Source organism: Epinephelus fuscoguttatus, linkage group LG4 (assembly GCF_011397635.1).
Source record: "Epinephelus fuscoguttatus linkage group LG4, E.fuscoguttatus.final_Chr_v1".
Taxonomy (NCBI): Eukaryota; Metazoa; Chordata; class Actinopteri; order Perciformes; family Serranidae; genus Epinephelus; species Epinephelus fuscoguttatus.
In genome coordinates this window covers 28172003-28188544 of record NC_064755.1, presented here as the reverse complement: position 1 = coordinate 28188544, position 16542 = coordinate 28172003, and the positions used below count along the sequence as shown (strand labels likewise).

The 16542-nt window shown below is 40.2% G+C and overlaps 1 protein-coding gene across 1 annotated transcript; it reads right to left on the bottom strand.

Moving 5' to 3' along the window:
* Positions 1-646: 646 nt before the first annotated feature.
* LOC125886873 (CD81 antigen-like) lies at positions 647-16119 on the bottom strand. The gene is made up of 8 exons (XM_049573233.1): positions 15741-16119; positions 13974-14088; positions 5203-5300; positions 5019-5093; positions 4799-4912; positions 4576-4674; positions 1480-1563; positions 647-1370 (listed from the first exon to the last, which is right to left on the bottom strand). The coding sequence occupies exons 1-8, from the start codon at positions 15804-15806 to the stop codon at positions 1305-1307; spliced, it is 717 nt and encodes a 238-aa protein (XP_049429190.1). The 5' UTR covers positions 15807-16119; the 3' UTR covers positions 647-1304.
* Between the last annotated feature and the right edge of the window lie 423 nt (positions 16120-16542).

The following is a 16542-nucleotide window of genomic DNA, read 5'->3' as shown; positions in this document are numbered from 1 at the left end:
GCCTTCTCTCAAATGTAATGGGACAAGATGGCACTCGGCTTGTGGTGCTCAAAGTGCCAAAAAACACATTTGAAAAACTCAACAGCAATGTCTCTTTCCAGAAATCAAGACCCGGTTACTCAAGATAATCCACAGACCTTGTTGTGAGCAGTTTCATGTAGGAACTATTTTCTTTCTACCAAACTACCCCTGCCAAACATGTGATGTCAACATTAATGGCGTCCTCCTCAGCTGAACTGTAACATTAGCTAGCTCAGCGGTGCTAGGAGAGCTAGCAGTAGATGCACACTTCCTTCTGTGCGTGTAGAAAAAAAATAGTTCCTACATGAAACTGCTCACATGAAGGTCTGTGGATTATCTTGAGTAACCAGGTCATGATTTCTGGAAAGAGACATTGCTGTTGAGTTTTTCAAAAAGTATCTTTTGGCACTTTGAGCACCACAAATCGAGCGCCATCTAGTTCCATTATATTCGCGAGGAGGCAGACATCTCTACGGCCGATATCTCCAATACTCGCCAACTCACACCAAAACAATCTAGATTAATAAACAGCACTACAGGTGAGAGGAAAAATATGCATTTTTGATTTCGGGGTGTCCCTTTAAGGAGTCAAAAGCAAAATAAAAGGTTGAAAAACACCACATAATAAAAGGAAGGTGACATAATTTATTAGCATTATTAAAACAGATGGAGTAAAAAGTCACAACTGTTCATTTAAGGCCTGGCGATTCACAAGTTATTAAAGAAAAGACAGCATGAAGATGGTTCATTAGGCTCAAAGAAGAGACACACAGTCGACTATTAAAAAAAACCACACAGGCCGACTCATCATCCTGATGATCATTAGAGTGAGACAGAACACTACCTCAGACCACTGACACCCTGCTGCTTAAATTATATTATAACACTGTAACACTGCAGTGACACATGCGTCACAAACAACCAGTCAGGGAATACATGCACTCTCCTAACTGTTATTAATATATGACAAGAATATATACAATTTATACATCCATAAAAACAGCATTAAGACCTCAGAGAAATATTTCACAACATACTGTTTGTATAAAAGATTCATATTAAGAGTGATAAATAAAAAAAAGTCTGATTGAGAGAAGCTTAATTATTGTGTAAGAGAGATGAGTGCTGATGGATTAGCATTATTTAAAAGAACTTTCTAATCTAAAATCAAAAGAGAGATATCCATCTTGTCATGTAATAGTCATACCGAAGAGGAGCAGATGCATAGAAACACATAATAAAATAATCCCATTAAAGGCTGATGCTGCTTGTCGGCTGGACTCTTAGTATGCTCCAGGGCTGTTACGGATCCCGCAGCAGAGCACCATGGTGAAGATCATCTCAAAGATCTAAATGGGAAAAGGGACAGACCGGCTTAATTCAATAAGTTTTATCAGCGCTGATAAAAGCAGTTCAGTTTCAGGGAAACATTCAGCCATGGCTCACTCTAACACTCACCATGATGACAGCAACCACCAAGGCAGCCAGACCAATCAGGTACAGCTTCTCCGAGAACAGCTCGATCAGTTTGTCGTGACAGCTCTGGGAGGGGGCAGAAATAAAGATGATGACCATGCTACTGTGATAAAGGAGAAGTTTTAAGCCCTCACACTGTACACACATTGGGCTGGGTTACATGAAATGGAGAGCTGTGTCTGCTGTCAAAACAAAGTGCTGATTATCAGCGGCTCCTGACCGCACAGTTCTAAATAATTAATTATGTAATATGTTATCTATTAGCAACACAAACACTAGAGAGGACTTGAAAAGGATAAAAGCTTGTGTAAGTAATTTGGGTCAATGTAGCACCAACACCATAGGTGGGTGGAAAACCACCCACCTATTGTGTTGGTGTTATTTTTTATATTACAGCTGAATTATAAACCCAAAGCAAATATGATACAGCTGTGAAATGTTCTCTTTTTAAACACACATGTCACCATGTGTTACTTATTGTTAATGACGTGATTTTTTTTTTTTTTTTTGCAGTTTTGCATGTCATAGCCTACGTCTGACAATACTTTTGTGATGTGAGTTAAAAATTTCAGCGTCTTGTGTCTAACACTGGATCAAAATATTTTAATATGAGTTAATAACCCAACAGTCATGTTAAAAAAAAACAATACTAGCACTGGATAAAATCAGCCCATTGGTACAAGGTAAAGTTAACGCAGCATTAGATCTTGATCCATACAGTGTGTAGTGAATTTTCTGAGAGATGGATATGGCTAAACCAGTGAATTAAATATCTGGGGCCGGTTGCACAAACACCTTAAGTTAAGATTTTCCTTAAAATCCTCGTTAAGGTTTCTTCAAAATAAAAATGGTTGCACAAAACACCTTAAGTATTCTCCTTAAGGTTTCCTTAAAATGTTCACTTACGTATTTATGGTTTTCTCCTTGTCCTAAAAAGACCTTAGCAACCAAAGAAAGGTTTAAAAAAAAAAAAAAAAAAGCTTAAGGTACCTGTGACTCTGTCTTAACTGCAATATGACAGAGTGGTGATAAACCATATTGATTTTACACTATGGATTTGACTGAATTAATTTTTGTTGCAATATTTCTTCCTAAAATTGTTTTCTGGTATTTGAGGATCAGATTTACTTTGTAGTTTGTATAATCCTTTCCTCCTCTGACCAATATGGTTCTTTTTTGTCTTCTTTTCTTCTGCCCATCTAATTATAAGCTAACCTTATGTGACAATCGCAGGCATCACAAGTGTGAGTCCAAGCAAACAAACAATCTCCATGGAAACCTTTAAAGCTGCAAAATCTCTTTCAATGCAGTCCGTAATTAAGGAAACCTTTTAAGGGAATCTGTGCAACTGTGTAAGTCTATCAGCTAAGGAGAAATTAAGCCTTAAATGTCATACTAAAGGAAAAATATTACAGTGTTTGTACAACCGGTCCCTGACATACACCACATATAAAATTCTAATATTGCTACAAAGCACTGTACATTTCTACAAATCACGAATATGTTACATTTGTACATTATTTTGCAGCAGATAGGTTGAAACTTTAAGTTTCTCAACAACGCTGTGGTGAAGGTGAGGTTAGGTTTAGGCACAAAGACCACTTAGTTATTGTTAGGAGACTTTCATTTTTTGGCTTAAAACACCCATGTTCGGTGGCACAAAGGCCCCTAGGAAAGCAGAGACTGTTCAGTGAAAAACACCCATGTTTGTTGGCTCAAACACCTGTGGAAAAGCAGCAAAGGGTCGCCAAAAAACAACCAGTGTTGTTGTTTGGTTTCAAATAGTGGTCTGTAGTAGTTGACACAACATTCACCGTCCCCTCCACCCCCTAATGACGAAGTCAGCTTATTCACTGTGTCACTTTATAAACGTTGATATGACACGTATGAGAGGTGTGAATGTGACGTATTCCTGGTTTGCATGAAAACAATGCAATCATTTTTCTTCTGGCAGCTGGGCTGACTAATTTTCACTTCTTCCACCTAAAAACTGGCAAAATTCACTGATGTTACTATTTTGAAGTTATGTAACATCGGGTGGGTAGGAAATTGGCATACAGTTAACAGCATTACTAATGTTGAAACCTGTTTTTCCTGCTCTCTGCTGAGGTAGAGTTCACAGAATAAATGTAGTTGTTAAATCTGCTACATTTGAATCCATCCCATAATAATCTGGGCTGCTGTAACTGCAAACAAAGGATCCCAAACAAGTAAATTAAGTCTTCAATGTTTCAGTGTTAGGCCAACAGAAGAACATTCACTCAATTATATTAGATTTCTTCAGGGAATAGCACAGTAGGATCAACACCAAGGAAATATATTTTCATTTAAATGATACAAAGTTGACGGTAATTTGAGGCTTTTGAGAAAACATTCTGGAAACCCCAGAGACCTACCATCGCTCCACCTCCGCTAATAAACAGTGTTTATTCCTGTCTATTTCTCAAGGAGGTTAAAAGGAGGAGAAGTCATGGCTTCATATCACTTCATATCCTTGGGGTATAACATTCGCGCAGTATAATCTTATCTGCATCTGTCGAAAGGCTTAATAGCTATCATAGAACATGGGGATGATTGATTCGCTTCACTGAGGCGTCCGCAGTCGGCCCTGAGTCAGAATTTATATTGATATATATCAGAAAAATAAAGATATGGGTGAAAATTAACAACTCTGTAATCATTGAGGAGGTCATGAAGATCATAAACGAATGCTTTCTATATGAAAACGTTCTATTGTATATCAGCTGCTATCCAATTGTGCGACCCAAAAAGTTCTGTCAGGTTGAGCGCACCCAAAGAGGCTAAAAAGGGTGCACCCTGAGAGCACCTGAGTGGACATCATGCCTTTATTCCTAGCACAGTCTGCTGTAACCCTCCAACAACAGAGCCCCAAATACATTGTGCATGTGTCATGCGCCATAGCTCCCATGGGGTCAGAGAGCGTGTCTTTACTGAATAGCCTTGTCTATTCTGCAGCCACGGAAATATATGCTAAGGATGCCAGACAACTGCCACTGAAAAACATTTCTGTCCCAGGTACTGGGTTAATAAAGAATTTAAGTCAAAATTTGAGTATACCTGAGATTTCAGAAAATCTTCTGGAGACTTTCTGGGACACAAGGTGCCAACGACTTGTTTGAAGAGAGCGGTGTCGTCTCCTTTGCCACAGCAGTCGAGCTGAAGGGGCGGCAAAGAAACAACAGGTCACTCACTCAACAAAACACATGATCAAAATAGATTCATATGACTTGTACACATAACAAAACAACTGTGCAGGGAAGATTTTTACATCATGACGTACCGTAGAGTGGAAAACGTCCAGCACCTTGATGGCAGAGTCTTTACTGGGAGACCCTGAGACGTCCACAGCTTTGATGTACGCGGAGTCATAGAAGTTGATCAGTTCCTTGGAGATCTGTTTCAGAGATACGACAACAAACAAGAGCAGGTTCACTGGAGCAGAGGTGGAAAATCAATGCAAACGTTAAACACTCAGTGGCAGATGTGTGTGTGTTGCTTACTGTGTCCCTGTTCATGAAACCCCACATCGCTGCAGCCACTTCACAAGCAAAGAGGATCACCAAAAAGAAGAAGAACTAAAGAAAGAAAACAAGGAAAGTTGTTCATGTACTCAGACTCAATGCACCTTAATTGAATGTATTAATTTAAATAGAAAAAATAAAAGTAAAAAAGAGAGCGACTCACTGTTCCCAACAGGCACTGAGATTCTTGAATGGCACCGTAACACCCGAGGAAGCCCACGAGCATCATCACAGCCCCGACAGCTATCAGTATGTACACACCTGTAAACACAGAGACAACAGGACTCTGTCATACGTTCATCATAGTGGTGTTGTGTCCTCAGCACCACTGGGGGGCAGCAGTGTCAGAGCAGTGAGTTGATTCATTGATCCACACATTGTTTGGTAATGGACTTCCTGCATGTTGCTCTTGCCTTCCCTGTAGGATGACATGACATTATTGACATCCTGGAGAAAAACAGCCCCCAGATCCTGAGAGAGAGCTGACTGTGTTCATCTGTCAGGCCAGGAAATGCCTTCCAGGCACCCACAACCCCCCACAAAACCCCCTCTCCACTGACCCCTGACCCCGAGCATTATCCTTCCCCAGGAAACAGCGGGAACCATGACACACAGACACCCACCCACAAACACACACATCTTTGTGTGATTAAAGTGTTATAAAGAGGAGTCCAAAAGAGCTTCAGCCATGTATTAATGTTTAAAAAAAATCTATTTTTGGCCATTATCCACAGTGATGACATTAATACAGTTTCCATGACTGTTGATGGCAAACAGGAGTGTGCAACAGTGCAGGTAGTGCTGCTGCAGGAAAGGTCAATGAATGGTAATAGAGCTCCAGTTACAGCAGAGTCTGTCTTATGTTAAAACGTTCAGGACACACAGTGAAGATGAAAAAATATCTATTGTTCTGGCTGTATGGTGAGTTTAATTTAGAGCACAAAGACACACTTAGTGGCACAAGGTCATTCATTATGGGCTATTTTCCTGACCACTTTCTCGCCTTTATGCTCTGTCGCAGATCATGTGAAATGATTTAAACAACTACTGAATGGTGAGTATTTTCGTCAGCTGCTGTTTATCAAGTAAAAACTGAACTTTGGAACTGTGCAGCCTGTGTTATGAGCAATACAAATTCCTGTAATCAGATCCATTGTCTTCCCATCAGCGTGACTACAGGAAGGGTTGGTGCAGTAGAGGTTAGAGGTTGTGTGGCTCCGCTCCAACGGGAATTAATTAAATCAATAACCTGCATGAATAAACTAAGTTTCAGAGGAGCTGCAGTTTGCTTCTGAATAATCTCATGACTTCAGTCTGTCTTCATAACCTCAGCAGATCCACAGTAACCCCTCAACTCTAACAATAAAAGAATCCTTTCAGTAAGTGGTGGAAAATAACCAATACATTTACTCAAGTACAAATTTAAAGTAGTTTAAGGTATTTCCATTTGATTCCACTTTGCATTTCATTTTACTACTTACTTTTTAGATTTGCTTTTTACATTATGAAACATAAGCTTAGGAAACACAGTTACAAAATACATTGTTAAAGATTGATACGTAGGATTGTTTCCTACTTGTGTGACAACTCTGTCTCCTAGAAATCACTTCTGTACATTACTAAACTGCTTTCTTAATCATGCTGTTGTGGCAACATAATCACTGCCTCGTCTATGTTCAGTGATAGGGTTTCTTTCAGGCAACAAGACACTACATTCATGTGCCACGTAGACTTCACAAAGTAGGTGGAAATTGTGTACAAAGTGCTTTGAAATCAGAAATCAGGGTTTGCCTTCACACTCCTGTAGGTTTAGGCAGCAAAAGCACTTTAGTTAAGGTCAGGGAAAGATTGTGATTTAGGTTAAATGTTAATAAAAATGTTATAAATAATCACTGCTACAGTAACTACAGTGAATTGAAAGATTATCTATTTTGGCAGAAAACAACTGAAATATGTTGTCAGTGAAGATTTTGCTGAGTGTCAACATTTTTGTGACTTGCCAGGTACGTTACCAAGCAACAGTTCCTCAAATTGTTGGTAGACAACATAATTCTCTTAGCAGCAAGTATCCCTCAAAACCTATTTGCTGTTTGAAATTAATTGTATATAAACATAATTTCTGGGAGATAGGGCTGTATGAAACATTTCCAATTACTCTGGAGCATTGTAAAGTCTAAAAGTCAGAATTTAATTTTAAAAAGTTTCAGTAAGGGCGGCACGGTGGTGTGGTGGTTAGCACTCTCGCCTCACAGCAAGAGGGTTGCCGGTTCGATCCCGGGCGTGGGAGCCCTTCTGTGTGGAGTTTGCATGTTCTCCCCGTGTCAGCGTGGGTTCTCTCCGGGCACTCCGGCTTCCTCCCACAGTCCAAAGACATGCAGATTGGGGACTAGGTTAATTGGTAACTCTAAATTGTCCATAGGTGTGAATGTGAGCGTGAATGGTTGTTTGTCTCTATGTGTCAGCCCTGCGATAGTCTGGCGACCTGTCCAGGGTGTACCAGATAGACATCTGAAAACCTCAAGAGGATATGAATGAAGTTTCAGTAAAAAAGATATAGGCAATCTAATAAATACATTAAATTACATGAATCATTTTATTTAAATTAAGGTTTTTATTCAAGGATTTTTAATGATTTGTTAGGATGACAGCCTTATTAAATTGTGAAGATAGACATCTTTACTCACACGAGAACAAAACACACGCAGGCAGGCCACCTCTAATGTGCCCTGACAGAGAGTCTAAAAACGACACACAGATCCCGTACGAGACTCTCACTTGGTTGTGTCTGAAGGTCTCACACACCTCACAACTGTACCTCACATATCACGCACAACCCTTCCCCATACTTACTTCTACACCCTCCCTTTCTCCATCTGTCTAAACTCAGCACCCTCCTCCTTCATCCCCCCCTCCTCTCTTTCTCTGTCAGGTTTTTGTTGTAGTGAGAAACGGCTACCAGGGCCAGTAACCCGGCAATGCAGCAAAGCAGGCATTATTTCCACTGCCTTCCATTACTATGACAACACCCTTTGAGGTTTGAAGGCTGTTGAGACTTTAAGGGAGACAGGCAATTTTATACCACCGGGGAAGTTCATTTATTTCTTGTCTCCCTGTGTAATCTCCAGAGGGGGAAAAAGAAGGGGGCTAAAAGCCCCATTTGGACTTTTCTCTTCTAGTAACATTAAAAAAAAGACCTGTGAAGTCATGTTCACACTGTCGGCGCATGACACCAATACACTGAGATGAACCCAATCGTACAGTGTGTCAAAATGATGAATGATGAGATGAAGATAAATCATTAAAAGGCTCCATATAAACATTTTCTCCTGTCATCTTTTCAACAGACAGAGTGGAAACAAAAGGGGCAGAGCAGACATGCATTGTGTCTCTAACTGCTGACCTCCTCACTGATTATAAAGTTACACCATATGTTTGTAGCTTTAAATGTGTTCACAATTCAGAAATGATTAATGTCTATGCGCTGTAAATAGCTGAAGTGGCACTTGGTCTGTAAGCAGTGACAGCAGATTAAAGGAATGGACAAATATTTTTTGGTTTGCTGACTACACACTCAAGAGCTTCCAACTTGTTGTTCAAAGGAATACTTCACGCAACAAATAACCATTCGTGTATCAGCTTCTCAGCCTGTGTTATTTTGATTTCGGGAAGAAAATGTAGTTTTTCTCACACACTTCCACGGTAAACGAAGAATCTTACCTGTGTCCACACCTTTGAATCCGCCCACTCCACTGAATTTGAGACTGATTCGTTTGGCATCGTAACATGAAACAGCGGTTTCTTGGTTATAACATAAAACAACCAATGAGCGCTACCATGGGACTAATGCTGTTGTCTGGCTGTTGTCAAGTGGTGCACCAGAACCAATAAGGAGTCATAACAACAGTGCTGTTGGGGCTGTTCTTTATTCACGTCTTCTCAATATTGCCCAACATTGTAGTTTACTTTACTTGTTTTTACAATATTGTCATGGCTACGCATCTGCGTGGACTTAAAATGACATTAGATTCAGGCAACCAGCAGGTCTCTAGTGATTGGTTGAGGTGTATCAACTCCCCCTCCCCCATGGAAAGAGGTTAGAGTGACCCAATGTCAGACTGAAGATGGAAACGGAGTGTATTTGTAAATGTGATGCATTTTTGCTAAAACTTTAAGCCTGCTATGTAAATCAGTTCAGCATGAACAGTCTCACACACAGACAAGTAGCGCACCTGTTTAAGCAGAAGTGTTTTTAATGTTATGGTTTAAGCAGAAATGCTTGTGTTTGTGAAATACTGAGCATACGACTGAATAAATGAGATTTGGATTTGGAGAGTTGTGCAGATGTTAAACACAGTCCCCTATCACTTTAATTCATCAAAAATTTTGTCTGTTTTTGGATTCTTCATTCACCTTGGAGGCACGCAAAGAAAAGCTATTTTCTTTCCTAATTCAAGGTAACACAGGGCGTGTAACTGATACACAAATGATTATTCAGGGGTTGAAGTATTCCTTTAAATAATGTTTTGATTAGTAATCTTCAGAGATGCTGGGAGGCAGATTTTGTTACCCTGGACAGAGCCAAGATAGCTGTCTCCCCTGTTTCCAGTGTTTATGCTAAGCTAAACCAGGTTATGAACCTTCATATTTACCATACAGACATGATTTCATTTAACTCTTATCAAGAAAACGACTAAGCACATTTTCCCAAACATTCAACTAATCATTCAACTATCAGTTGTGTAACTCTTGAGAAAGACAGCTGATTGTTGAGTTTCATTCCATGGTTGTCAAATACAGACGCTTTGGGTTGGTGGTTTGTTCTGACTACCAACCCAAACAGTTGGTATTTGACAAACTAGGAATGAGGCTCAGCAGTCAACATTGCTAACTCCCTTGTTAATTATTGGCCTCCAAGAACACTGCGATCATCTGCTGCTGGTTTACTGGAGGTTCCCAGCAACAGCCGGAAGAAGATCAGGGATGCAGCCTTTGTCAATTACGCCCCAAAGCTATGGAACACACTACCGATACATATCAAGGAGGCTAGCTCGCTACATATTTTTAAAAGAGAGGTAAATACACATCTGTTCACTTTAGCCTTTAACTAGCTCTGACTTCCTGATACAGGTCTGACACTCCTTCTTTTTGCATGTCACGCTGCTGCAACTGTTTTAGAATCTTGCTTGATTTTATGATTTATAGTTTTACAACTGTGATTTTATGAATCAGTTAATCCATGTTTTAAACTGTTCTAAATGTCCTTTTATATCGAACTGCCTGTTTTATGTGCATTATGTCTATTTTTATGTGACGCACTTAGTGATTTTACTGCCTTTATTGTAAAGCACTTTGTGCTGCATTTCTTGCATGCTATATAAATAAAGTTTAGTATGTCTCCAGAGTTAGACACAGCTCCTTTAAAGTAGTTAACCTGTCAGTTAAAGAGTAGTAATCAGTGTTAGTCGACAAGCAGAGAGTAAAAGCAGTTTAATTTTCTGTTAAAGTGGCAGCGAATCAGAGCTACTGGAGCCCCAGTGTATGTCTTTGGTTTGATCTTTTATAAACAGCTTTATTACTGGAAAAAAAAAAATGGAGCAGACAGTTTTAATAAATGGGACCTTAAAACTCCCAAAGATCTTTGTTTATTGCCATTTTCATGAGGGAGATGTTAGAATTTCCTGTTTAGACAATGTATCAACACAGCAGGTTTCAGTTGCTGTGAGGCTTCAGAGGAATATGTGGATAATGATACATATAATTTCATATCAAATCCTCCTTCGCAGCCTGCTTACCCACAATGCAACCTTCTTTCTTTTTTTTTTCAGCTACGAAATAATGCAGAAAAGTTATTCGGGCTCTGCATTATGCATACAGTGTAAAGCAACGGAGACATCTTGTGCTACAAAACCTGTCACACTGACTGTATCTCCTACAGTACGAGAGCCTGGAGCCCTAACGGGACCAGACTTATGACAACTGCCACCAATTATGCCTTCAGGCACTGGTTAGGAGGCAGGAGAATGTGTATTTTCAGACTTACATAAATACCACTTTGGTGTGCCAGTATGCTAAAAACATCCACTCAAAACTCTAATTTGAAGGGTAATGTGCAGATGTACAAGGTTATTTGAATTATGCAAGGGCGTATGTTCAAGGGAGGGTAAATTTAAAAAAAAAAAAAAAAAAAAAGGCCCTTGATCTTGCCTGGGTGGGCCTCTCTTGCCGCCCTGCCTTTAAAATCACGAGTGTGCCTTCACTCTATAAAAAGCACGGGCTCGCATTCGCTCTGTATACTTACTGAGGGGTAAGTATGGGAGAGCAGCAGGAGCCCAAATGTAAATTAATGGGCTCACTAGAGTTCATGACCACAACAGACTGAGACGACGGACCTTTGAAATGTTTAAATCATATCATGTATTGTAGGTTTTAGAGCCAATCTGTGGATTGCTGCGGGCAGTGAAGGAAACATGATGATGATTTATGACTTTAGCTCATGCAGTGAGCATAACCTGTGTCCCTGACTCTGTGCAGTACTTTTACAAAGACAGAGAACATGCTGTACTGCATTAATACAAAAAAATACTTAAAATTCCTGAGGATTGAATACTCTAAAATGGAAGCGACAGAGGCACATGATTGCTTTATTTGTGCACCATGCTCACAGACTGTTTTTAGAGTCCACATATGTCTCAACATCTGTCTGAAACATCTGGTCCCTCTCTTGAAAGACCCTCCAGGCTGGAGTTATAAACATGTATATTTATCCGACTCAGAATTACACCTACAGTATGTGGTCACCAGTGTCAGAGTGACAGCTAGAGAGTAAAAACACTGAGGTGTAGACACCGGCTGTGTCACTCTTAAGTCACGCTGCGGATGTACGCAGGTCCTGTTTCCTGATCTTTCTGTCAGAGGTCACACAACTCCTACTATTTCTGGATTTTTGTGGGTCCAGCTGAGTGTAAAAGACAGATACGTCTGTGAATTAGTTAACTTCCGTCACTCTGTTAACAGTGAGCTTCCTGTCATGTGGAGGGTGAGCAATAAGGACAGAAATACCAAAGAATCCACTAGTGTCTCACAGAGGGCATTCCCTTATGAGGAAATCAGTTGGAGGCATGATGATGATGATGATGATGATGAAGCAACTAACAGCAGGCTAAATTAAAAAGAAAATATTTATATTGTAGCCCTTAAATAAATACTATAAAATAAATACTAACAATAAACACAAATTCAACCAATCCCTGTGAATTCTGTGCGACCATCAGTTTTGTCCACAAATTTCACCAATTATTGTAGTTTCACAAATCATAGTAGTCCCCTGCACAACATCACCAAACTCACCTCTCTGTTTGTGGCTGTAAAAATGTAAACCAAGCAGCAAACTGAAATAACACCAACGCTGAAATGCCAAAAACTGCAGTTCTTTGAACGGCCACTTGAGGCTGGCTCCAGAAGTGAGTCAATCCCTGTAGACCCCCATGTTAAAATGTCCAGCTTTACAGCAGAAGTAAACATGCTTGCTGTGGCGAAGGTTCTTTTATTTATTTTTTCACAGTATACTGCTGAACTTCTCTGGTCCTACTCCAACTCCCTACCTCTTAGATCCTCAGAACAATGTCTTTAAACTGTCCTGCAATCAAGGTGGGTGGGTAAGGGAGACTGTGCCTTTGCAGTAGCTGCTCCAAAGCTTTGGAATAGCTTTCTGCTCTCAATCACATCATTCTCCTCCGTTGACACTTTTACGATAAATCTTAAAACATTCATGTTTGCAATGCGTTTTGGTTGTTTGTAGTGGTTTTAATATTGTAGTATTTTAGAATGTTTTTTACATATGTAATTGTTTGTGTGTCATTCTTTTATTTTGTACAGCAATGCTACAAAAAGAGGTTTTGGTCTCCAGAGCTAGTTTCCCCCTTCATGACACCTGTCCAGGGGCAAAATTTTTATCTAACTCAGCCTTTTACATTCATTATGGGCCTGAAGTTATGCACAATTAAGGGTGGGCTGCTTTGAGTGACAGGCTGTCTGGCAAGTGTCCTCAGCTTCTCAGTCAGATCCACCCCTCACTTCTCCACAGCTCCAGCCTCTTGTCCAAATATGGCCACTTCTGGCTCCAAAAACCAAAATGGCAATGGCTGAAATGCCGAAATCGAGGCTTCACAACAGCAGTCCATGAGCCAAAGGTTGACGTCACAGTAGCTACATCTATCATTTTATACAGTCTAGGATGCAGACATGTGCAACATGAATGTCTCACATTTACCAACAAAATTTACTGCGAAAGGCCGCACAAGACAAGTGTCTGATATAATGCACAAAAGCAGGGGTTAACTGTTGTGCACCATGTGTAATGTTGTGCTGGAACACAAACAACATCAACTGACCAACACATTTCTAACTTTACCGCAAAACCTCACCCAGAGAAAAGCTGAAACACGTGGATAACGAACAAGACAGATCACCATGACAGAGGCTGTTACTTCCAGATCTATCGCAAGAGCTGATAGAATCAAAGTGAGTTATATTAAATACAGAAGTTGTGATTTTAGTGTTTTATTAATGAATTATCCAAATAATCCAATTTTTTTTTGCTATCTTCAAGAAAAGATAACGCCTAAAAACATTACAACAATGTTTTTTAGAAAAGCTGCTGTCAAATCAGGTATTTTGGGCCACAGCAATCCCAAACAAAGCCTGTGAAATCCTGGAGGGACTGCATATTGTAAGATGTATTTGTACACCCTGTGAGAGCCAAAAATGAGGCCACTGCGCTCAGTGGACATTCAGCATTGAAGCGTGAAATATTAACAGCTTTTCCATGAAAAATGAATTCAATGATGTAATGATGAAAATATGGAAAAAGCATTTTCAAGTCCACCTCAAACTAACGTATGGGGTGATTGTGAAGCTCTGCTGTTGAATACTCACTGATGTAGAAGGTGCCTGGCGCCTGTTGGCCATCAAACTGGAGTATGAGGAGGTTGCTGGTTTGACTGTCATGGCGGAGCCAAAGGGCCACTCCTAATATCACACCTCCGGCCAGCTGTCCCAAAGAGAAGAATGGTTTTAATTATTTCCCTTCATGTTTCTTTACTTTGGTGAAACCTCGGAGAGGATCAGGGCCATTAAAAATGTCTGATATTAAAGATATGTAAGCTTGAATATTAGAACAAACCTGTAGTTATCAATTTTTAAGACTTTATTTTAAAAAGACCCATCAAGAGAGAGTGCACAAGGCTCGACTCTGCTAAGATCAAAGCAGTGTCCAAACCTTTCTGCTAACATTTCTGTGTGTTCAGCTCCGCCGTGAGGCTGTGAACTGTCCGATGCCCTTTCACAGAAGTAATGAAAGGACATCCTGACACCTCAGTGACCTGCGGCACAGACCACGTCCTCACTCCTTTGTTTAAAGCCAACTCAAGAGCTTTGTTGTTCAACTTTACCTCTCCTCTTTTCTATATCTAAAAATGCAAAAATATCATGGTAAAAGTGAAAGCGAAGTAAAAGCTGATGGAGCGTAACTACTGAAGAATCAGTGCATTTTATTTTCACAAGCTGACACTTTTTTTTTCGTTATGCCAATGTTTATATGACATGACAGCACTCCATTGTTCTCCAAGAAACAGGAAACTCAATCCTCAATGTGAAAAATAGCAAAACGAGGAAGAGAGGGCTCAGAGTTTTCACAGTGACAGGCACAGCAGCAAAACCAACAGAGGAAACACTCCATCAAGTGTGACGGGTCCAGGATATGGTGAGTTATCTAAAAAAAGACGACTGCTCTGTACAGACAATCCACATGGAAATTAACAAACAAGTAGTGATCAATTCTGACTGTGTAAAGCCACCAGTGAACATCTGCAGGAAGTCTGATGGGATGTAATGATGTGTGAAACGCAGACAGCTGCATTAGTGACTACTGTGGCAAGTCCCTTATGACTGCAATAACTTTTTTGAGAAAACAAGATTGACTCGATTCAGTTTGAAGAGAGAATGAGAACAAATTAACAACAAAATAGCACAAAGGCAGCAAATGCTACAGACTGGTGACCAGGTAGGAACAAAGGATGGGAGACAGCTCTCCCCTCCCCCAGAAAGTCTATTAGTCTTCCCCAAGCTCCCTTTTTATGGGTGTTTAATCTGAGGGGGACCAGACTCCTTGAAGTGGCAAGAAATCATCCAACACGGAAAGAAAATGTAAATAATTTTCCATCAGAAAACTTCAGAAATCAGGCCTTCCTGTCCGGAGTATCTGCCTATTATAAGCATACATTCAATACCATCAAATGATGGATCTAAAGCTGTAAGAGGCATGCTGGAGAGAAAGCAGTATAATCCCAGTGAGAAGACTGAAGAGACAGAAGCCCACCCAGTGTGAAGTGCTCCTCTCAGCCACCTTGCACTGGTGCTCGACCAGGCAGAAAATACATGTTGATGAAAAGCATTTCATCTCCTGCCTGGACTAAGTATTTGTGAGCTGTGCTTCATCTCTCAAATTCAAAGCAGCATAATCACTACAGCAGGGCGGGAAACTCTGCTGTATCTCCTCCAGGATCCCTATTACTTATTAACTTTAAGCCCTGAGCTTCACAGATGTGCAAACGTGCATGCGCATAATCAAACAAGAGAAAGTTTTAACAAAGCAAAAGTAACTCGAACATCAATGAGTAAAAAAAAAAAAAAACTTCAACTCACCCAGAAAATAAAATTAAAGAAAAATAACATGTATTTAATACACTTCGTGCAGCCCGCCACAGCCATGTTGCCAAGGTTTTCTTTATCAGCTCGTCCTTTTTACCCCCAAATCAGTCACTATGTGAGGTCAGTCTACTGTCCCGGATCACACTGTCTCTGCCAGACTTTATTCAGGCCAGTTGGGGTATAAGCGCCTCTGTGCTGCAAACTCCTCCTTTATAATCAAGAGTGAAAACCGAGACGGAGAACTGCCCCACCACCAAGTGAAGCAGACAGGAGGAAGAGAAGAAGAAGAAGAAGAAGAAGAAGAAGGCTGGGGGAGCTCCCCATCCGCAAGAGCGCACACAGAGAGCTCTACTTTGTTCTTCTGCAAGTTTAAAATTGGGTTATGGTCAGATGAAATGTAGGACAGAAAGTCCCATGTTTTTTTCTAGAGGAAAGGGAGGAGAAAAAAGGAAGGGAAAAAGTGCAATCCCTTGTGTTTTTTTTTTTATTATTAATGAAACCAGTTTAAAAAGTGCAAATCTGCATCAGCATACACATAGTAATAATGGTGCGGGTTTACATGTGTGACATTGATTGATTTTTTTCTTATTCAAGTTTAATTCATGACAAAATGTGTCAAATGAGCTATGAAAATGTTGAAAAAAAAAATCATCAATCCACACTAAAAAGTAAGCACTTATCCTTTATATCATGGCCCAGTTTCCCATGTATTTAATCGGTTGACACGTTTTTAAGATCTCGCGTTAATTAACAAACACAAAATGAAAGGGACCAAAGAGGCACCTCTTTGCAGTGA

Coding starts and splice junctions, on each gene's coding strand:
- LOC125886873 (XM_049573233.1), bottom strand. CDS start 15,806: ATGGCTGTGGCGGGCTGCACGAAGTGTATTAAATACATGTTATTTTTC. Junction 5,094..5,202: donor CTCAGTGCCTGTTGGGAACA/GTGAGTCGCTCT, acceptor TTCTTTCTTTAG/TTCTTCTTCTTTTTGGTGAT. Junction 1,371..1,479: donor TGGTGGTTGCTGTCATCATG/GTGAGTGTTAGA, acceptor TTTCCCATTTAG/ATCTTTGAGATGATCTTCAC.